At 41.0% G+C, this 24,156-nt stretch overlaps 1 protein-coding gene and 1 long non-coding RNA gene across 4 annotated transcripts in view; one reads left to right on the forward strand and one right to left on the reverse strand.

Annotated features, from left to right (window-relative positions):
- The window catches only part of cry2 (cryptochrome circadian regulator 2), a 37,661-nt gene extending 15,391 nt beyond the window's left edge, over positions 1-22,270 (reverse strand). For 2 of the 3 annotated variants that reach the window (XM_061822955.1, XM_061822954.1), the window contains exons 1-10: positions 21,675-22,270; positions 20,351-20,459; positions 18,293-18,435; positions 14,065-14,249; positions 12,655-12,743; positions 8,099-8,239; positions 7,886-8,011; positions 3,566-3,751; positions 3,324-3,475; positions 2,729-2,931 (exon numbers count right to left, since the gene is read on the reverse strand). In XM_061822955.1, the coding sequence (XP_061678939.1) occupies positions 2,729-2,931; positions 3,324-3,475; positions 3,566-3,751; positions 7,886-8,011; positions 8,099-8,239; positions 12,655-12,743; positions 14,065-14,249; positions 18,293-18,435; positions 20,351-20,459; positions 21,675-21,832 (1,492 nt within the window). In that variant the 5' untranslated portion in view covers positions 21,833-22,270. The remainder of the gene's footprint in view (positions 1-2,728; positions 2,932-3,323; positions 3,476-3,565; positions 3,752-7,885; positions 8,012-8,098; positions 8,240-12,654; positions 12,744-14,064; positions 14,250-18,292; positions 18,436-20,350; positions 20,460-21,674) is intronic. The other variant, XM_061822953.1, reaches the window with a different exon arrangement.
- Positions 22,271-22,332: 62 nt separating this feature from the next.
- Positions 22,333-23,738, forward strand: LOC133502306 (uncharacterized). Its single transcript, XR_009795435.1, has 5 exons — positions 22,333-22,454; positions 22,543-22,582; positions 22,660-22,715; positions 22,783-23,319; positions 23,387-23,738. It is a non-coding gene; the product is annotated as an uncharacterized LOC133502306 (long non-coding RNA).
- Positions 23,739-24,156: the final 418 nt, after the last annotated feature.

The raw sequence follows: 24,156 nt of genomic DNA on the forward strand, positions 1-24,156 counted from the left end.
TTCCCCTCCCCGAGTGTGTCATTTCAGATGTTTGCTTCCAAAGCAGTTGAGGAGGCCATGGCTTTTGTTGACCAAACCCTCACTGATTACAATCTGAAAACAGGACATGCCTAAACAGCCTCCGCCTTGCACTCGCAAGTGTTCCGAGCAGCCATTTTGAAGGGCATTCCCAAGTCTGTGGCGCAGGCAATGGAGGCCAATCCAGACCTTCCCGGTGCTGAGGTTGTCACATCTTAAATCTCATTTGAGGAGACATGCTAAAGAGAAAGAATCTAAGGTAGACAACCTTCCTGCTGTGATCTCATCTCCCTCTGTCGGTTCAGAGCACATGATGTATCAAGCAGTTTCATTCATAGGTCGAGGTGCACCCCCTGGTGGCCCTGACATGTGCTTCAATTGTGGACAGCCTGGTCATTGGGCCCGCGTTTGCAGACAGTGACCTCAAGCATCCGGATGGAGAGGCAGAGGCCAACAACCTGTGCGTGGCTACAATCAACGAGGTTACAACCAATCCCGAGAGAGAGGACATCTTACACAGCACCAGCAGCTACCGCAGCAGCAACAAGGATACCCCTCAGTGCCAAACCAACAGTATTACCGCCCTCTGGTGGACAGTTTCCGCAATGATGGTGCCCTGAATTCACATCTTTAGGCCTGCAGGAGCCTTTGATGATCCTGACGGTAGGAGGATTCCCTTTATAATTTATGGTTGACAGAGGAGCTCAGCATTCTACTATCACAGTGCCACCTGATACCTCTATTACCAGGAAAACCATCTCACTTGTTGGATTCACGGATGAAGAAACTGTCCTGCAATTGACAACTCCAGTGACTGTTCAATGTTTTTTAGACTTTTTTTGCATTCTTTTGAGTTTGCCCCTAACTATCCAATTAATCCTTGGGCAGAGAGCTCATCGCCACGTGCCCTCTCATCAAATGCAGGCCTAATGGACTTATCCTGGAATTTCCGGATGGTAACCCCTACTGTTGCTCCGCCTCTGCCTCCGGTGCCGCCTCCCAGTTTCCGCTTGTTGAACAACGCCATGTGGCATGCGCCACTGCCGACATCTATTGGGCAAGAGTGGATATTGACTCCAGTGGTTGACTCAAGGCTAAGCACTTTTGGACTCTCTGGTCACCTTGGGTCCGTAACCTCAGATCTTATGATACGGTAACTGATTGTATGCATTGCACTCTGTACTATGACAGATCAGGGGAAGAGATCTATAGCGAGGCATTTCAGGACATTGATAACTTGCTGAATTGAACATGGGTGATTTGTTTGCGGGCAATGCAGGTCTTCGCCTTTTCGGTGTTCTTGACTCTTGTACAACTAAACTGGTTTAAAATGGTATATGATGGCAGATCCTCCAGACCAGGTAGTCTAACCCCAAGGTCCTGAAGAAGCCAAATGCGCCCCAGCTCAACTCATCCCAGAGGAAAAGAGCCCTGTATCAGCGTTTGATTACTGCCGCCCTTCAGAATGGATGAATTGCTCCCCCTTCAGGGCCAATGCACCAGCCCCTCCCGGACGATGACGCTGCTAGTACCTTTATTTATTTCCACCCATATTTGAGGAGTCACACAGCAACAAGACTGACAATGACAATCACGAGAGGGAACCTGTCGTATCTGATGGAGAACTTGCCCACCAGCTCATTTTGGACACGGAAGATAAGGAGTTTGATGGATTTGTGGATGAGGATTAACCAAAATATAACTTTGTTAAAAAGACACCGGGAGCAAAACGGAGTTCGGTTGTACTTTATTGAAGTATTTAAATAGCATGCATGTATGCTATCATATGTTTTAAGCTAGTGTTGCAATATAGTGAAGTGTGTCTTCTGCTCATATTTAGTCATGACTGTATAACTCATGTTTGAAGCTTGCCAACTCATCAGTTAACCTTAAGTGAATCTTGCTGAAATGTTTACTAGAGACCAGGACGTAGGAATGTGCCTGTTATTACCAGATAGATTTGGTTTAGTCATTATGATGCAGATATTTTGTGATGCTCTTTATTTTATGATGCGATTCTCTTGTGATGCTCTTTATTTTCCTTTCATACTTTTGTGATGCGGATCCTTATGATAGTGTAAGAATGTTGCAAGTCATCTGTATCTTTGCACTTGTGATCTGCTACAGCCATTGTCTGTCACTCATTTGTGCCCGGAATATTCTGTAAGTAAAAGCTTCGAAGAAACTGTTCATAGTCTCCAGCCTGTATTTGGATAACCAACATTCTCACTACCCGAAATTAAACAAACACACGGAGGAAAAAGCGTCCTCCAACAATAGCTATATTGTATAGCTACATTATTAAATACAGGAGGAATAAAAATTCTGGACATCCTTTTAGCCAATGTGAAGGGAGTATATTTTTTCCCCTCTCTCCCAGGGGAACCTATCCACAACTTTAAACATTGAAACCACCAACAAGCTACTATGGAATAGCAAGTGGCAAAGTAAAGGACTGTTTAGTCTAAAGAGTCAGAGGACACACTGGAGCACTGTTTAGAGGTTACAGACTGGTTTTATGTTTTGAAAGAGATGCATTGTTAAAAAAAAAAAAAATGCATGTTTTATCTCTGTACTTTTATCTCTCTTTTTTTTACCTGCTGTAACATGGATGTTCCCTCTCTGAATCCATAAAGAATATCTTTGTGAAATTTATATTTACTTCTAGGAGGCTCATACACGAGTCATACATAAATCAAAACAGACTTACTGAGTCCTCTGTAATGTGAGAGTTGCTGGTAAACTTGTTTCATCCTCTCAATGTTGAGTCTGCTGCTCTCTGCATGGTTGATCATTGGTTTCGGATAATCCACCCCCACCATACAGTTTGCCGCCTTCTGGACTGACTCTGGAGCGTTCCAGGGCTCGTAGATGTAGCGATTTGGGTAGTCCTTTAAAATGGGGATGTAGCGCCTGTAGAAACAAATCGTTTACCTTAAATACTACTTTTAACTAATGTATTAAAATATCATTAGTGGCTTAAACAGCTTTACTGTGTTATATATTTTTTTTAAATCCATAGATTTAATATGAAAAGTGGCATAATCACTCTAGTGATTTATCAGGTGAAAGGGCTGACCCTTACCAAAAATAAGTTTGTGAATAACAACAAAAAAGGTTAATACGGTCATTGCAGACAGATGCCCCAATATGGTACCAAATACATGTAGCTTCTCAACTCACTTTAATACAGTTCCTTGAAATCAAAGTGCCACAAGATGGCAGCAAAGCAATAAAGCTTCTGCAATCTAGGTGAATATAAAAATTCACACAAATATGCAGTGGTTCAATGTACAACTTCCTACCTGATGTAATCTCCTGTTGGGTCAGTTCTTCTTCCAAAACCAACAGGACAGTAGCAGTGGAAAAACTGTTGGAAGAAGGCACTACAAGACAGCCACATCCAGCTGCCAGCATTTACACTCCAGTCTGCATCCAGTAACAACTCCTCAAACACCTACAGGAACATCACACAATTCCTAGTGCCATACCCTCCATGTATTACATTAGTACTTGGCAGTCATGTAAGTTTCAGACCCAGTCCTACCTTCATGCCGCTCTCCCAGCTGATCCACAGGTCACCCCTGGTGAGGAAACAAGCCACAGCGTGCCGAGCCAAGCGGTGGATCCAGCCCTCCTCTCTGAGCTGGGTCATGATGGCATCAATCCAGGGGTATCCAGTCCGGCCCTCAGCCCATTTGGCTAATGCTTCTGGATTTTGATCCCATGGAATCTGAAGAGGAGTTGCTCATTAGTATTTTTTTATCCTTGCACTGCCTCAAAATAAATTAATTCCACCTGTTCTGGGGTTAAAAAAAAATAAAAACTAACAGGCCCACTGTCTTTCCATCTATCCATTTTCTATGTTGCTTGTCCTCATTAGGGTCGCAACAAATCTTAAGTCTAACCCGTTTGATTTTAGGCAGGAAGCGCGGTACAGCATGGACCAGTTGCCAACTGAAGTGAAATGAAAAATTTTAAACCCAGGAATTTACTCTAACCACTACTCAATTGTGCTACCTTATAGACCTACTAATCACGTGTTAATATCAAAGCTCAAGGCCAGATATGGCCCATCATAATTTTACATGGCTAGCATTAACATGTTAAAAACTATCACTACAAAATTAAAATGTTTTTACTTTATCATTACCACAGATTACTAAATTATTCCTGTAATAATTAGTAATACTGTCCAGGGATTGAGAATGACCAACTTGGAAAAACACTGAAAATGTGTGTCGATGGGGGCGGGGGGTTGAGCACCTATCGGAACACAGAGTGCACAGCACTTTGCTGGGAATGTCCACTTTTTGTATGTGTTCGGTTAGACATACCGTTTTTGGTCCTATCTGCACGGTTACACTTTTTTCAAGCCATGCCCGTCTGAAACAGTTTTTGATTCCAGCATCCTTGTCAATTGCCCTCGCTCGATCTTCATCCTTTTTTTCTAACATTTTCGCCATCCTAAAACTATGAACACACCGTCGCTCAGTTCACACTATCACTTGGCTAACTAACAAGTTACACTGCGATTTCTGAGAACCGAGAACACATGTACATGGCAATGGTGAAACTCGATTAACCACTAACACGATTGGATCGTTATACTGTATAACTCTGTTGTCCAATCGCGTAATCTGCCGCAAACGACTTTTAATGTTTATGTCGCAAAATGCAAATATTTACACTACCGAGCAAGTTAGAACGGCATATGATAGTAGTGCTGGTGCTAGCACTGAGCTGAACTTGCAGCTCAGAGCCCACCACCGAGAGGCAGGCGCACGGTACCCTACCCTACCCCCCCTGAAATTTTTTTCAACGGATTTGCGCTTATCTCGAGAATGGTCATTTTGGTCTGAAAAAGTCAGAAATCCGCCGATCGGTGGAAAATTCTCATCCTTGACTGTCTTAAGAATTCGGGAAGCATATTTTAGTGTATGGATATCCAATATAGGCATTTCAAAATTGCATCCATTATCCACAGATTTTCACTATTCACGAGGGGCAAGGAAACCAAACCCTGCAATATATATATATATATATATATATATATATATATATATATATATATATATATATATATATGCACACACTCACACACAGGGCAAGGAAAGCAAACCCTGCAATATATATATATGTACACACACACACACACACACTTCATTTTAGTTTGAACAAAGTGAACAATTACAAAACTTGTAGTATTACAAATAATATGTCTTATTCCTAGTCAGCTGGTTTAAGATCATAATCTACAACATAGAACCTAATGTATCGATATGTCACAAAATGTTAAAATGCTAACCATTTAAAAGAGGAAATCCAGTGGTTTGCATTAACAAAGTATCCAATCGGTCATGTAATATGGACTATCTTGACAATGTGATGTTACATCTTCTCTCATTTAATAGTGTTTTGAGAAGATTTTTTTAAAATCAACAATTACAAATTTTCATGGGCACTGCCATTTTAGCGAGTCACATGGACGTATGTGACGTGTTAACGTGCCGTTCCAAACGCTCAACTACATGGGACACCATTATGCCCAGCGCTGATTTCTCAGATTTATCCTCATCTGATGGAGAAATAGCAGTATCTGTTGATCAGTAAGACGGAGGAATACTTCCACACACAGCCGTGAGCAGCTCGGTTGATCGGGAAGACAGAGGAATATTTCCATAGAGATTTGAACCTGTGGCTGTAAATAATGCCACCGAGTGGCGGAGCCATGAGCTGAGCTTGCTCAGCCGTGGAGCTCGCTCCGCCAAGTGGCAGAGACGTGAACTCGCTTCCCGCCGAGCCAGGAGCCCACTCGGCCGGGGAGCTCGTCAGACTACACGTCATTCCGCCCGAAGAACCATCCGAATATGGAACATTATTTACAGCAGATGTATGGAAGTATTCCTCCATTTTCCCGAACAACCGTTACTGTTCATCAGATGAGGATAACTCCAAGAAATCAGTGCTGGGCATAAAGGTGTCCCATGTAATCAAGCGTTTGGAACGGTACGTAACACGACACATACGCCCACGTAGGTCATGTGACTCGCGAAAATAGCAGCGCCCCTGAAATTTCATAATTGTCGATAAAAATCTTTTCAAAACACTATTAAATGAGAGAAGATTTAACATCACATTGTCAAGACAGAGTCCATATTACATGACCTATTGGATACATTGCTAATGCAAACCACTGGATTTCCCTTGTAAGTGAAGATGGACAAAGGCTGTTTAGTGGAAAGTTTCCACTACCAGGTCTGTTTAAAAGTAAATGCGAAATGCCGTGATGAACCAAACCAAAGGTTTCAAACAAAGGCAACTTCTAAAACGGTTCGGTTTAAATTTGTTAAATAAAACAATGTAAAATTGTTTGAGACTTTGTTGTGTCACGATTCGAAAAGGGGACATTCGAACAAATGTTCTTAAGTTCAACACTTCAATTGAACATGTATAACTTTTTCCTCTTTTTTTTTTTTTTTACTTGCCATTATTGTGTAATGTAGCCATACTTTGTTGGGCTCAAGTTGGATTACCAGGGCAGAATTTGTACTGTGTACAAGTGTTCATTATGCTTTAATACTATAATACATATTATAATAGTGTCCTAAAAAAGAAAAACAACAATCATTTATCCTGAAAGTTTAGGGGAAAATGTATATATTTTTTAAATTTGCTCTCATTGCTTGCCTAAATACATAATATACCATATTTCCCAGACTAAGTTGCTCTGGAGTACAAGTCGCAACACCCATAAAATCCATAAAAACCAAGATAAAATCATATCTAAGTTGCACTTGCGTATAAGTCGAATTTTGGGGGAAATTTATTTGATCAAATCCAACACCAAGAACAGACATTAAAAATTTGAATGACGAACAATTTAAAATAAAAATAGATTAGAGGCAACAACAGGCTGAATGGTATGCTTACGTTACATGACAATTGAGAACATGCCTGGTATATTAACATAACATCAAGGGTTATTCCAATAACTATCGCATAAATAACATACAAAGAAGTTTACCAAAACGATCCGTGTCACTCCAAATGTCCGGTAAGTAAAATCCAATGAAATCTTAATCATCTGTATCACTTTTAAACAAATCCACCAACTCCAAAGGCAGACGACACGCCGCGTCCTCTTCTACGTCACTTACATCAGACTCATCGTCAGTGGCAGTTACAAATACCCTATTCTAGCCTTTCTGAATTTTGACAGGATGGTTTTATTTGTCATGGAAGCCCATACTTTGTCGAGCCATCCAATGACTTCACGGAAAGTTGGATGGCTGATTCACCCGGAAGCTGTGCTCTCCATCCGTCGTCAGATACACGGACCTAGAGTGCCCTCTTATGGTTGTCAGTGTGAAAATAGATAAATGACTTGAAAAATGGATGGACGGATGTACTGTATTAATGTCATCACATGAGAATCTCTCTGGAGAATAAGTCGCTCCCCGGGCAAAATTATGAAAAAAAAAAAAAAAAAAAAAAAACAGCGACTGATAGTCCAGAAAATACGGTACTGATAGCGAGCAAGAGCATTGGCTAACATAGAAATATTGCCTAAACAGTAAAAAGTATTGAGTAACCACTATAATAAAAATCACCAATATAGCGAAGCCGTGAAGCAAGAAGCGCAATGGAGCAGAATATTACTGTATTCTGTGATAGGTTCCAGAGACGAACAGATCCAGGGCTGGCGTTGTTTCCATGACATGTGCGTCCCTAAATTGAAAGTGATCTGTGCCCATACACTGTCCTCATATTCACATTGGTAAGACGTCGGATTCCTTTCCATCAAATGTTTACTTGATCGGTTCTCAGAAATCGCAGTGTAACTTGTTAGTTGATCTCTGCCCACCTGAACACAAATTGGGTTTCCATCCATACGGTCAAAGTTTGGATTGTTGGTGGCAGCAGTGTAGAAGAATTCCCTCCATAACAGTTGACCAAACAGGGACAAAGGAGGACTGCAACGCTTTCGGAGCTAATAGCAAACAAGCGAGTGGAGAGAAAGCATTGTGATTTAACAGGTAAGAAAGTGGACCAAACTAGTGCCAGCTATGGCTAGTACCTTCATGTAGAGCTCTCTCAAGTTGTAGTAGAGGACCCTGCAGGACAGGCAACCAAAGCGCAAGTAAGGACTCAGTCCTGTTGGACTGGCATACAGTGAACATAAGTTCCCCCGAGGATGTTCAAAGTTAGCCACCCACACCTGCACACAAAAAAACAGTCAAAAATGTAAACATTTAATTTATATTTTCTTCAAAGACAAGAGCCAGTAGATTTACTAGTAGTAAATACAAATGGAAAAAAGTACTAGGATTGCATGATCAGAGAATAATTGAATGCTGACAATTTAAAACAGAATAAAATGATTTGAAAACCATCTCAACATATATTTAAGCGAATACCTAAAGACAGGATATTTATTGTTCACACTGAAGAACCTTGTTTTTAGCAAATCACTAACTTGTAATTTTATAGCTGCAATGTGTTCCCAAAAAAATGGGACAAGTGGCAAAAACAATGAGAAAGTTGAGGAATGTTTATCAAACACCCGTTTGGAACATCCCACAGGTGAACAGGCTAACTGGGAACAAGTGAACAAGCCGTGATTGGGTATAAAAGGCGCTTCACTGAAGTGCTTAGTCCTTCACAAGCAAAGATGGGGTGAGGTTCACCTCTTTTTGAACAAGTGCATGAAAAAAAAGGAATAGTTTAACGACAATGTTCCTCAACCTAGAATTTCAAGGAATTTAGGGATTTCCATGTCATCATCAAAAGGTTCAGAGAATCAGGAAAAATCAGTACATGTAAGCGGCAAGGCTAAAAACCAACATTGAATGCCTGTCATCAGCGATCCCTCAGGCGGCATGCCATAAAAAAAAAAAAAAAAACATCACTGCGTCAAGGATATCACCACATGGGCTCAAGATCACTTCAGAAAAAAATTGTCAGTCAATTCAGTTCAGCACCACATCAGTAAGTGCAAAGCAAAACCTATTCATCAACAATACCCAGAAACACTACCAGTTTCTCTGGGCCGAGGTCATCTAATATGGACTGATGCAAAATGGAAAAGTGTTCTGTGGTCTGATGAGTCCACATTTCACATTTTTGGGGAAATTGTGAACATTGTGTCCTAATGTCCAAAGGACGCAAAGTTCAAAAGCCAGCATCTGCGAGGCTATGGGAATGTGTTCGTGCCAATGGAAAGGTTAACGTAAACATCGGTGGAGGAATCATTAATGCTGAAAGGTACCTACTTATTTCAGCAAGACAACCCCAGTCACTCACATTTAAAAATGTACGGGTGTGGTCAGTCACTCCCGCAGATATAAAGTTACGGATGTGGTTCAACAGTCATGCCCACAGATATAAAGATGCAAGTGTGATTAGGGATGGAATCTCGAGACCTTAAAATAACTTACTGAGTTGTTATACCTATGTATGTAGTTGTTACCTTTTACCATAATCCTTATGTATTGACATTGCACAGATTGAGAGACATTTTTAAAGAGGTCAATAGACATTCATTTTCAAAATGAATCAAATCATTTTATTTCATCATGATGTATTGTTATAATCTTGCGTAATTTACTATTGTCAATCCATTGATGAAAGTTAGCAGTGTATTATCTATATTAGGGGTCCCCAGACATTTTTACCCTAAGATCTATTTCTCAAGAATCCAAGTTCTTGCGATCGGGCTGGGGGGGAGACTTTTTTTAAGAATGACAAAGTCACAAAGATCTCTACCCACAACAAAAATGCAAAATACATTTATTTTAAAGTATATTGAGGATTCTTTATGTGTAAATGTATGTTTGTGTGCCCTGCATAACCGCATGAGTCAATATTACACAACATAATGAACTTTAAACATTTTTTATAACTATCTGAGTTCACGTTTATAATGACCAAACAACATACGAATGAAAATGCACACCTAGGCTGTGTCACTCACGTCAGAGGATTCGTCCAACTGCTGAACTGAACCCGGGAACGATGCTTCCATTGCGGCTTTAGCTGTTGAACGATATTGTTTGAAAAGTGACAGCTGTGCAGCCAAATGGGATTTTAGTTTGTTCACTTTTCTCTTTCTCAGCTTGCTTTTCAGTGCAATGACTGTCATATTTTCTATTAACAGTTTCAAAACGCCGCAACACATTTCACTACATTGGCAGATGAGGCAAAGGCTCTTCGAAAATGACATCATGAAAACGTTTGCCGCCTCCCATTCCGTAAGAAAGTGATATGTTTTTGCATTCTTTACTGCAGCATCCATAGTCATGTTTGTTAAGGTTTCTTAAGCGAGAGCTTAAAATAGGGGGGAAACACACTGACAGCGTATTTTCCTGTACTGTCGTTGTTTGCACATGCGTGGGGAGCTAAAAAGATTTTTTTTTAAAAAATGGATGTCTCTCACCCCCCTAACCCACCCCGGCACGACGTCACGATCGACCGAAACTGCCTCACGATGGACCATTGAGCACACCTGATCTATATCTTCCTAAAGCATGGAGAGGGGAAAAGGTTTCAACTTCAATATAACGCGGTACCACGGGGGAAAATGACTTTGTATTTAGATAGATGGACAGACTAGTCTAACATTAGAACTTAGATCAAGTCAAAGTTAATCACAATCTCATACTTATAACAGTTAGATATTGAAACGATACCTGTGTTATAGCCCAGAAAAGTTTTCAATGTAACTCAGCGGTGCCTATGGCTCATGATGTTGATAACATTCGACGTAAATCCACTCGCTGTACGTGAAGAAGCTCCGAACATGTGCTTTTGGCATCACTTCCGTACATACTCAGTACGGTTAACTTGCATTTCCTGATTCTGGGTGAATACCGATTGTTTAGGAGCAGGCTTGTTTTGTTAACGTTTATGAAATAAACACGTAAATTAATGTCAAGACTACATAAAATAAGCAACGTCTTTCAATATCTATTTTTTGTACTCTTGAATTTTACGCGCGTGATTTTTCGTGCTCGACAGTGCAGATTTGAGAGCGCGATGGCGTGCGGGTGCGAACGTGCTCGTCAAATGTGAGTGACTGCAACGCCAAACCGCATTCTGCCCACATTACAACAATGTGGCTTCGTAGTAAAAGAGTGTGGCAGGGTTCATACTCAGTCTGACCATAAAAATGTAAGAGCTTTTTAGGGGCATTCTTAGGGGCTGACACGGAAAAAATTTAGGGCCGACACGAAAAATTTAGGGCCATCGTGGGAAATCAAGAGTAAGAAAAAAAGACTCACCCAATGGTGCCATCAATCGTTCTTGGTTCATCAAATGTTCCAGTACCTCAGTACCTGTGACAGTGATCACCTGTCGCCCCTTGTGGTAGTTCTCATTGATATGACCAATGTCAATGTCTTCACATAACAGTCTACAGAAAAACAGATTCTAACTACAATTGCAACTATATACACAAATGTCTTCTAAGCCAAAGTGGCTCTCTTGTCCTTTGCTCTGCCTCTGAGTGCATTGACCTCAGTGATAAACCTCAGATTCCTCTTTTCTTCTGCCTCCTCACACAGCCTGTCAGCCTTCTCAGTAAGCGTAGATATGTCAGTCTCTATTGTGGCTTTTTTGGCTTTGAGGCAGTAGAGATGAAAAGTGGGCAGCGATGCCAAATGTAGCCAGGTACAAAGTCTTCCTTTCCCCACAGTGGTTGTTTTTAGCAATGGCACTGTCTGGGCACATGACTGCAAACACTTTCGAATTATTTTCACAAGATTTGTAACTGTAATGGCTGCAGATCACTTTTAAAGTCCACAGGATCTCTGCCTTTAACGAGTCCGTCTTCGTGTATTGAACTACGTTCATAAAGCCTGACTTCTGGCTGGACAACTATAGGTGCGCATGCACTGCTAGTACTACTGCCTGAAGTTGATGCTTCACTATCTTGATATTTTAGAAACGGATTCATACCAACGGAAGATGAGAGAGTCTTTGCGAAATCAGCGGTGGAAGTCCTCCCCTTGATTTTTTTTAATTTAAGGCCTTTTTAAGGGCTTGACCAGTTTTCACGGATTTTTAAGGACTTTTAGGAGCCCCTAAATGCACCTTCAAAAATTTTGGGGTTTTTAGGGACTTTTAGGGCCGCGTGCGAACCCTGTGTGGATATTAGACTGGCCTGACAGCGGTCCTGACCTGTCACCCACTGAAAATGTGTAGCGCATCATGAAGTGTAAAAATACAACAACGGCGACCCTGGACTGTTCAACAGCTGAAGCTCTACATCAACCAAGCATGGTAAAGAATTCCACCTGAAAACCAACAATTAGTATATCCTCAGTTACCAAACGTTCATTGAATACTGTTAAAAGTAAAAGGTGATGTAACAGATTAGGGCACTTACATGCAAAATGTGTTTCTACTTACAAAAGCTTCACGCTACGAAATGTCTTCTGGAACAGATTAATTTCGTAAGTAGGGCCACCACTGTATCTTGTCTTTGTATTCAATTAAATGTAGGTTGAACATAATTTTCATATCATTGTGTTGTGTTTTTATTTATATATAACATTGACAACTGCATTGCAGAGGTCCTAATCCCTACTAGTTATAGCAGCAATCTAATGTGTAAAATGTATGCATGTAGATTACCTTTTTGTCTAGATGTTTGTTGAGTCTGTCCAATGCTTCGGACTCTCCTCCATGCCACACTGCTGGGGGCAAACCTTCGGTCCTGAATCCTGGAGACATTGACGGTGAAAGTTTGCACAAAGAGGAAAAAATTGCCCCTTTACCATTCTATTATACTTGACTCTACTTCCTGTAACCAATTCTTCCATCATTAGTGAGAATATTTAATACTTTGATGCACAAATGTTAAGCACTACTTCAATCTAGATCTGTGGTGCCGTAATAACGTGTGTATAATACGCACCCATTTACAATACGCACCACCCAAGCTGAACTTCTGAACTGAAATTCTGGAAAACCCTTCTATCCATGTACAGTATAATGCATTTTTACAATGAATGAATGATTTTGCTTCTACCCATGTGAGCAAAACAAAGTATCTTTATTTTGTTGTTTTTTTTCAAAGAATTGTTCCGTACTTAAGCACTTTATTTGAAGACATAATGGTTATTATTTACTTGCTCTTAATTTGAAATTCACAGCCCTACTTTTATTTATCCATCCATCCATCCATTTTCTTTGCTGCTTATCCTCACAAGGGTCGCAGGCGTGCTGGAGCCCATCCCAGCTGTCAACGAGCAGGAGGCGGGGTATACCGTGAACTGGTTGCCAGTCAATCGGAGGAAACCGAGAAACAGCTGCACTCACAATCACACCTCGGGGCAATTTGAGTGTCCAATGTTGCATGTTTTTGGGATGTTGGAGGAAACCAAAGTGCCCTGAGAAAACCCACGCAGGCACGGGGAGAACATGCAAAATCCACACTGGTGGGTCCGAGATAGAACCCAGGACTTCAGAACTGTGAGGCCCACGCTTTCCAGCTGAGTCACCGTGCCGCCTCTAGGTTAGTCAATGAGAAATTAGTTGGGTTCAAAAGTTTGATTAACCAGGCAGAATTTGGAAGATGGGTCTAATTCTTAAAGCATGATAGACCAGGCAAAATTTTAACACGGTTAAATTAAACACTTAAGTATTTCTGACGAGCATTATTCTGAGACAAATCATCATCATGAAGAAATTGTTGTTCAGTAATGTTTAAAAGAAAAAAATAAGAATTCAGACAGGGTATTTAAACTCAGCAGCACAACTGTCCAGATTAGGCAGTAATACGTACCCCAATCATATTGGAATGAACGTGTACGATCCACTTTTTTTTTTTTTTTTTTTAAACAACCACCAGATGGCGGTGAGACATTAGAATGAAAGTCTGTAGCGCTTACATTACCACTAGGTGGTGGTAGCATTTTGGAATGAAACTGTATAGGTTTTTCATATACAATGAATGGCGGCATACATGAGAAATTATGGTATTTTAATGCATAATATCATTCAACAGAAGAAACTTTCATCACAAATGTAACGTCTGTTTACCCAATTCTTCCAGTGAAGGTATACTGTAAAGCTGGTCGTGGTTGTCTGTTATTTTAGTGTGACATTTGTCCATCTGCTTTTGGTTGATGGAAGGGAGTGGTCTCCTGGGCAACTCCAGTCTGCTCACAATGGTTTGAAACCGCTTAAAGGTCAGAGGAGGGCTGTTATTGTTCATCTCTATTATCCTGCAAGCAATAGAAACGAGATGAAAAATAACATATTAGCAGTCTTGTCAACAGTAAAATATCAAAATGTAAACTCCATAGACAGAAATGCCGAACGCAAAGCAAAGCAAATTAATTTGTATGCTGAATTTCATACTAGATACATACTGGGTTTGTAATCCATTAGCATTTCCTTCACATAATCAGGACTTAAACCATTTAGTGATTTATAGACGAGCAGCAGAACTTTAAAATCTATTCTAAAGCTGACAGGAAGCAAGTGTAAAAACTTTAGAATGGAAGTTATATGCTCTGACCTTTGTTCCCGTCAGAACCCAAGCTCCAGCATTCTGAATGAGCTGCAACTGTTTAACGCACTTTTTCTTATGTGCTGACTTTATTTGATTGCTTCTTCTTTTTGACTATCTGCAGCCCGTTGGCCAGCACAATATTGTGCTACTTGTTGGCCAGTCCGAAGCCCGGATAAATGCAGAGGCTTGCGTCAGGAAGGGCATCCAGCATAAAACTGATATAAGCGTTCATCATACGAATTCAATAATGGTTAGGTCGTGGCCCGGGCTAACTACGCCTGCCGGCACTGTTAATCTGCAAGGCGTAGGTAGAAATTCAGATAATGTAGGTCAAAGACAAAAAAAAAGAGGAGGAAAGTGGGTTAAGTTTATAGAAGAACAAGAGCAATACACAGACCTGACTTTGAATGTTGGGAGTATGACGGGAAAAGCTCAGGAGTTAGTTGACATGATGATTAGGAGAAAGGTTAATATATTGTGCATCCAAGAAAGCAAATGGAAAGGGAGGAAGCCTTGAAATGTAGGAGCAGCGTTTAAATTATTTTACCATGGAGTAGATGGGAAGAGAAATGGGTTATTTTAAAAGGAAGAGTCGGCTAAGAATGTCTTGGAGGTGAAAAGAGTATCAGATCGGGTGATCATGATGAAACTTAAAATTGAGGGTTAGCAGCTATACACCCCACTGGTAGGTAGGTACGCCATTCAGCAAAGGAACTTTGAGGGGCAGATGGTGGTGGACTTCGCAAAAAGGATGTAATTGGCAGCGGTGGACACTTATTTCCAGAAGAGAACAGAGTGACCTACAAAAGCAGAGAAAAAAAGCACACAGGTGGATTATATTTTGTGCAGATGTAATCTGAAGGAGGTTACTGATTGTAAGGTAGTGGTGGGGGAGAGTGTAACTCAATACCATAGGACGGTGGTGTGTAGGATGACTCCAGCAGTAGGTAGGAAGATTAAGAAGACAAAAGGTAAAGCAGAGAATCAGGTGGTGGAAGTTAAGAAAGGAAGAATGTTGGCCTTTTGGAAAGAGGTGAGCCAGGCTCTTGATGGTCAGGAAGAGCTCCCAGAAGACTGGAATACTACTGCCCAGGTATTCAGAGAGGCAGGACTTGGGGTGTTGTGGCAAAGGCTAAATAAGAGGCATATGACGACATGTACTCCAGGTTGGATACAAAAGAAGGAGAAAAGGATCTCTGCAGGTTGGCCAGACAGAGGGATAGAGAGGGGAAGGGTGTGTAGCAATTAAAGGTGATTAAGGTTAGCGATGGAAATATGTTGACTGGTGCCAGTAGTGTGGTTAGGTGGCTGTGGAGTTTTTGACCCACTTATTCAACAGAATACTAGCGGACGAAAAGATGCCAGAAGAATGGAGGAAAAGTGTGCTATTCCCTATTTTTAAGAACCAAGGCAATGTTCAGAACTGTGGAAACTACAGAGGAATAAAGATGATGAGCCACACAATGAAGTTATGGGAAAGAGTAGTGGAGGCGAGACTCAGGACAGAAGTCTCTAAGCGCAACAGTATGGTTTCATGCCTAAAAAGAGTACCACAGATGCACTATTTGCCTTGAGCATGCTCGTGGAAAAGTACAAAGAAGGTCAGAAGGAACTACATTGTATCTTTGTAGACCTAGAGAAAGCCTATGACAGAGTACAAAGAGAGGAACTGTGGTACTGCATGCACAAATCTGGTGTGGCGGACAAATATGTTAAGAATAGCACAGGACATGTATGAGGGCAGCAGAACAGCGGTGAGATGTGCTGTTGGTGTGTCAGAAGATTTAAGGTGGAGGTGGGACTGCATCAGGGATTAGCTCTGAACCCCTTCCTGTTTGCGGTGGTAATGGATAGGCTAACAGACGAGGTTAGACTGGAAATCCCTTTGACCATGATATTCGCAGATGATAGTGATCTGCAGTGAAAGCAGGGAGCAGGCGGAGGAACAATGAGAAAGATGGCGGTACGCACTGAAAAGGAGAGGAATGAGGATTAACTGAAGTAAAACAGAATATATGTGCGTGAATGAGAGGGGCCGAGATCCTCCCGAGTGTTCGAGCAATAGCCACCAATGCAACGAACCGGCATTTTGCCTAGCACAAAAGAACAGCGAGCTACCTTCCCACAGTTAAAACTAACAGAAAGAAACAAGTCCGCTTGAGCGCGCTACTACCTCCAACGTCACTTCCTGCTTCTTGTCGAAAACAAATCCCTTGTGAGGATTTTTATGGCGGGAGTTAAAAAAAGCCTTATATGCCAAAATCATCTTTTGTGGTGAAAAAACAGATGTGTCCATACCAGCTGCCATTTATTCATTCATAACATGCTAAAAATGATCCATTTCATGACACTTGACCTTTAAAGAGCAGTTTGACCTCACAGGAGCATGACATTTTTCTGATGGGTACTTTATCTTTCCAGCTTCTCCGAACTCTGTGTGCATGCCCATAACCAAAGAGAGCCAGTGGAATTACACTGGAATTATACCAATATGATTGCTGGAACAGCAAAAATGTCATATTTTGGAGTGCAGTTTTGTGTTATCTCCTCAACACACCTCATATCTAACTGATCCACCACCCTGTGCGGGTTTTCTCCGGGCACTCCAGTTTCCTCCCATATCCCAAAAACATGCAACATTAAATGGACACTCTGAATTGCCCCTTAGTGTGATTGTGAGTGTGCACTGTTTGCCTGCAATATGCTGGCAACCAGTGCAGGGTGTACCCTGCCTCCTGCCCATTGACAGCTGAAATAGGGTCCAGCATTCCCTCGACCCTGGTGAGGATAAGCAACTAAGAAAATGAATGGATGGATGATAAACTTGATTTTGTCACAAATGAGGCAGAGTGTAGGACCCAGCTGCAGGAAGCGGAGACGTAAGCGTGAATTTTAGGGAGAGTTTTTCCCCAGGCAGAGGTCATACACAGTCCAACAGGGCAACGGTACAAAAATCAAAAGGCTTGGTCCAAAAAAAAACATGAAAAAAAAGTCAAAAATCGGACATGACAAAACATGAAAACGGAACTTCAATTGATATGGCTCAGTAACACTATGAGATGGGACAAAATGATTACGCTAGCTGACGCTCTTGAACACACATGCATATACGTATGATCTGGCAACAATGGACATGAAAAACAAGGCTTAAATACACAACATAATCAGGGCCCGAGAAGATGCAGCAGCGCGAACAAAGAAGTGGCACAAGCCACGGCTGCTGTCAAACAACCGACTTAACTCTGTGCTTCCGCAGCAGGGTGAAAAACGTGAGTGCATGTGGCCGTGGAGAACCATGCCGCTGACATATTTATTAAGTAGAGTAAAAATGTTAAGGTTGCCGGGAATTTTTGGGGTCGGTCAGGAAATCGGAACTATGGGCTTTTTTTTTTTTTTTTTTAAATGCCTAAATAATGTGCCGGCACAATACTGAAACACAAGAGGCAGGAAGAGGAGTGAATTGTGCCTACTCCTGTCTGAGACAAAAACAGCAAATCTGGCATAGTCCATTTGATGAAAGTGAAGCATTGTTTACAAGAGGAAAACTATAAGTATCAATATTTTCACTTGTATCAATCCGATACAGATCCTGACTTCAATCAATATTTGCATCAATCCACCCACCACTATTTTTCATGTCATTTCAACCAAAGATATCCACTCCATGTATAAAATTTGTTTGTTTCCACACAAAATGTGGCCCGAGTATGAATCATTATGGGCTTCACTGTATATGTGATATGTGTCGCAAACCTGTCCAAGTTGTAGAGGGTATGAGAGTTTCTGACAATAGTCTCAACCCCAAACTCTTGGGCCATCTTGATAATGGCGCTATCCTTCTCCTTCCCATATGGCTCTGGGTCGTACTCGAATGTTAACCTTGTCATCTTCCATTCCTGTTGAAACACAGAGTTTTTAAAAATCATGTCAGTGATTGACAAAGCTTATGAGAATATTGAAGGCACATATATATTTAATGATGTTCTGTCACTACAGCAGTTGATAGATGAGAAAAATATTTAATACTGATTGAAACCATTCATCCTGTGAAGGTTGGATAAATGAAATACAGTAGTAAGTGTAGAACAGAACGTGACTGTAAATGTGACTTTAATATTCCTGTTTCTATCAAAAATGATACCTGAGCATGTGGTTTCCATAATCCCGACATGTGAAAGTATTATACCTATTATAGACTCAATAAAAAGGAACAGTTACTTGTGGTACAGACATTTTTTGATGGCTATCTGACTTTCAAAAAAAGTGCCATGGCCTTGTAAGACATACAGCAACAAGGTGAAATGTACTAACCTTGTGCATGCAGCAACGTCATGTGTGCTTTAGTTAGCAACACAGTCTGGGCAACGTAGGGGAAAGATGAGCGAGACGTGCTGCTTATGTTTACTCTCCATAATGATGGCAAAAGTAAAAAAAAAAAAAAAAAAAAAAAAAAAAAATGCGGTTGCTTTAAGATGCCATGAACGTTGGCGCATGTGAAGAAGAGATGAAAAAGTGGTGAAACTAGACGAGATTTTCTCTTTTTCGAGTGAGAAAGGCCTGCTCTGAAGCCAAAGTAGAAAGTGGAGGATGAGATTGTGTGTAATGTTAAAATTGCACCGTGGCACTGCCTGATCGAGGATGAAAGCACAGCCAATACAGTGCACAAAAAGCTAATTGTGTATTTTAAATATCGGAGGCAACATAACATAAACCTTAAAACTGTTTGGGAGAATCATTCAGTTTTCAACATGCATTGCGGAAGATATTCTGAAAGCAATAATTCAGCTTCAAAATTAGAAGCGACCTTTGAAATTTACAGTTCAAAGTTTAAATTGCTCTTAATGCTCTGATGGGAATGTAAATGGTGTAATCTGTAATTTATAATGAGCCATGTAACTTTAATGAATGACACTGATCTGACCACAGTGCATACGTCTGATGTTGTTCACAGTGGCGAAAGGGAGCACTCACAAGCTAAGTGTTTGCTCAGACGTACAAAATTAGAGGGAATGTTGATGTCAGCCTATCATCCATGTCATCGCTTGATTCAGGTGTGGCATATACGTCGCTAACACGCACAAAAAAGATGCGTTATAGCAAGGTGGCCTCCTATTAACGGTCTCTCTTTTACTTTCTCGTCGGTTCCCCAGTAGATCGCAAGAGACTGGCTGCTAGAAAAGTAGATCTTGGGGTGAAAGAGTCTGGGTACCCCTGATCTACAGTGTTGTTCCCTCGCTATTCATTATGTTCCTTACCACCAAACTCTGCGAATACCAAAGAGCCGTGAATAATGGAGGCAGTATTTAAATGCCTATGTATGATAACCAAACCATAAATAAACGAGCGTAATGCTCACCTTTTTTTAAAAAAATTTAATGTGCCCATTACACTCGCTTCTACGTAGTTCGAGCTCTTGTTTTGATAGCAGCCTGACACCATACTATTCCTCCATTTCTGGGAACTGCGCAACTCTCCCTCATCCCAAAATTCTTCAATGTGCTTTCCGATGGATTATTTTCTCTTTCGTCTTCCTCCATAATCTCACATTCAATTCAGCCACTTTGGACTGCCACGCTGCTTTGGTGTTGCCCACTTCTTTGCCATGAGTGATGACCCTTTTCTTTTAAAAGCAGTTGGATAACTGGCGCTAGTAGTCCACATTTTTTCATCTTACTTTTAAGTTTAAACAAACAGTATATGAGAAAATATATAATGGTACTTTTTTGTGCCACAAGATGAGGTACTGTACCACTATCACAAAGAAATTCATTGCTTGCCATATAATAGTAGCATGGTGTGCACAGAACACACCTTAAAAAGTCTTGGAAAAACCTCCGCAGGCTGCCCTCTGACAACAAACAATCTGGAGTTGAGCTTCTTCAGACTGCAATCCAAGTCCTCCAGCGCTTCCAGCAAAAACCTTCAGGCACAAAAGCGAGCCATTAGACTGGAATTAAACAAATTAAATCCAAACATGTAAAATGAATTAAGACTTTATGGTCACACAACATGCCATAATATTTTTACAAAATGATAGATGCTTCAGGCGGTATGGTGGCTGGCGCAGCTGTAGAGCGTTGGCCTCATAGTTCTGATGACTGTGACTCAAATCCCAGCCCCATCTGTGTGTAGTTAGCATGTTCTCTCTCTCCCTCTCCCTGTACCTGCATGAGTTCTCTCTGGGCACTTCCGTTTCCTCCCACATACCAAAAACATGCATTCATTGTAGACTCTAAATTGCCCCTATGTGTGACTGTATTACTGTCTGTCTCCATGTGCCCTGCGATTGGCTGGCAACCGGTTCATGGAGTACCATGCCGCTGCCCGATGACAGCGTGGATTATTAGCTCCAGCGCTCCTGATAAGCGGCTGAGAAAATGGATGGATGCTTCAGTTCTGCTAAATTAATTTAGAAGTAAATTTGACAAAAATAAAAGGAATTACCTGGAAATCATTAGAAATAAATAAAATACGCCATACCGGAAATTTTTGCTGTCTTTTACGCAATTAAGAAGACACAATTAAAATATTTGCAGCAAAGTGATTATATTTTTAATTTATAGCGCACATATTAGAAACACTGTATATTACTTCGTTTGTGTAACTAATTAATTACGCAAATGAGGCTAGCAATAAAAAGTTACTAAGCGCGTCGACGCAAATCCATTACATAAATCTAGAATAACATTTACACCAAATTGCAACATCCACTTGACGTTTTCTGCTTTATGTAACGCACTCACCGTAAACCATAAAGTAAAATGTGATTCTAAAAAAATAACTACAACAAATCCTGCAGTATTATTTAAACAGCCAAACTGTATCTAAAGAAATCGAGTGCTTGTGAGACCTGTCCGATCACTAATTTAAGCAGTCAGTGGCCCAATATCCGTCATTTAAAAAATAATAATAACTCTAATCAACAAAGCTTTCTTTTCGAAGCACTGACTAAACGTCGAAGAACATAACGTGAAATGCGGTAAATATAGCACGCTCTCAATCCTGAATTAGCTTTAGCTACTTGACGTAAGGGGGAGGCCTGAGCCTCAATTCCAGACGTCGTATAACCAAACAAACACCGTGGTAAGACTTGACGTGAATATACACGTTGTGAATCAACGAATACGTAGCAAACCTCCATCGGTTGATTCCCACGTTGGCGGCGCCAGCAAACCACGGGTCAAGGATATAAACACAACGGACTGTATTCGCTCCATTGAGGGCCTCCTGCAACGCCGGATTATCGTGTAAACGAAGACATTTGCGAAACCAGTGAACTGAATTCACCACCATGATTCCTTCTCATTCTATCATAAGAGTAAATAGAGACGATTCAGTGGGGGAAGTAACCCAAAAAAATAATTCACGAAGTCTTCGAAAGTTTACTAGCTTGTCACTGTCGACTGTCACTGGAAGCGAGGCAAAAGGAGGAGCCAGATTTCTCTCGGCTTCCTTCATTGGCTGGCGGGATCATCACATTCAAGTCAACACCAGATTGGTTTGTTGCGAGACATTAGATGACTTGGAAAAAGTAATATCATCTAGTACTGTATTTCAATATAATAAAAATGTTAAAAACTGATTTTCAAAATGAAAAAAAAATCACGTGAAAGTGCACACCGTAAACCCGTATTGTGATGGGCCAAAGAGTACATTCAGAAATGTTTTTTTTTCGCAATTAGTCCCACAGCTCTGACACCTAATTCTTATTACATCTCTCTAGAGTACATTGGGTGAAGTCAAGGCAAAGAAGAAGAAAAAGGGGGCGAGTCACATTTGATTCCGACCAGGTGTTAGTGGTTAGCAATCAAGTGGTGTAAGCCCACTATAGCCCATAAATGTGGCTCCTGGGGTGTGCCATGCAATTGCAGATACTGCAGGCTCCTGTGCAAGTGACTTGGTGGGCCCCAAGCAGGTATGCGACGGCTTTGTTGGGTCCTTGTCTTACGATTTCTTAAAATACTGTCGTTTTTAATCTGGGTTTGTATGCACACTGTTTGCAGTCATATCCTGACATCATCCTGTCTCCTCCAACATCATTATGTGAGTGTTTTTTTTTTTTTCTTTCTTTTTTTTTTTTTTTTTTAAGTAAATGTTTGATTTCTTTTTATAAATAACAGGATGAGCATTTCGTGTCTGCTGATCGGCAGCATCATCTGTAATCTTTTGCAACCTGGTAAAGTGTACATTTTTCTTTACTGCAAAGTCACTTTGGTTCTCTTAATGATTGTTCTTTGTTTTAGATTATGGCTCTTATGCTGCGGCTATTCCTCCTCCAGTAGCTGAGTCTAGGTATTTGCCAAGGGCCTACTTTCATCCATCCCAGTCACATGTTCCCCTCAGAGACAGTTTTAATGCAGAGTCTGGCAGTGATGATGGCCAAACTCTGGCTAAAGAATATGTACATCTTGGTTTTGGGGAGATTCCATATTGGGGCCCTGACGATGAGGCTGGTTCTCCAGTTGATGGTGACTTGCCAGAGCAGAATGGGTTTGTGGCACCTCATTTGGATGAGCAATGGCATCCCGCTACCGGCTATAGTGACAGAGATGAACTGTACTACAGGCCAGTCTTTAGTCATGTGTCACATCCAGAGCCAGTCTATTCCTTTGACTCCGGATCAAGATACAAACGAGGACGATTTGTGTTTGCTCAAACGCGTTACATCCCTGGAGAGCCCCGTTACCCCTTTTGGCCATTCTACAAGCATTTTGGCAAAACTCATTGGAGGAGACCCGCCAAAACTGCAAGCCCTGGGGGCTATTGAAAAGATTCTGCCGGTAGGACTTGAATCTACATGCACAATGTTTTGGTCACTCTCTCAATTTTATGTATTTTTCTCTTCAGGTCTGGCATTTGGACTTATTGCAGCTTGTTCCCTGGAGTGCCAGTAAAAATCTAAATAAAGACAAAAAAAGTGAAAATTGTCTTCTCTAATGCTTGAGTGCCATAATGCCCACTTTAACTGATCTCGTCATTACATCCCCTGCTTTTGTCAGCATCTGCACATTTAAAAACTACCAAGTATTTAATCCCGGTACTGTTGTTTATCTGCTTGAAATGTTGAGTGTCCTGAATCCAAAAGTCTGTTATGCTACCCTAACATTGTTTAGCAAGGTGCACTGTTGCCACAGCAGAGGAAAAATGCTAAGTGGTATATGAATTTTTTTATTTTTTAATAAAATATATATAAACTGACTATGCCAATAAGGGTGTTTTTCGTCTGAACAATTTGCTGTTTGTACTTGAAATACTTCATCCTGAAACTAAAATTATTTGGAGAAATGTTTCAGAAAGTTACACAAATGGTCCTGTCTGACTTCCCATGTTGATTAAGCACATAGTCCTTGTACAAAGTCTTTGAACTGTCAAATCCTGCACTAAATGTATCTGCATCTATTGTGTGCTGCATGGGGAACTGTTGATATGCAGGAGCTGATTATTAAGGTCTTTGACGCTCGTCTGACGAGTGTCTCTATCTCTCTCAAATGAGTGTAGTCAGCATTTTAGAAGTGGAGGGGGCAAATTGAGGTACTGTATGTATATTATGAATATATTGGGTTGGTACAAATTCTCAGACACCACTCAAAAAGGCTTCCTGTAAGACACTGAAGTTG

Source organism: Syngnathoides biaculeatus, chromosome 6, assembly GCF_019802595.1.
Source record: "Syngnathoides biaculeatus isolate LvHL_M chromosome 6, ASM1980259v1, whole genome shotgun sequence".
NCBI classification, from domain to species: domain Eukaryota; kingdom Metazoa; phylum Chordata; class Actinopteri; order Syngnathiformes; family Syngnathidae; genus Syngnathoides; species Syngnathoides biaculeatus.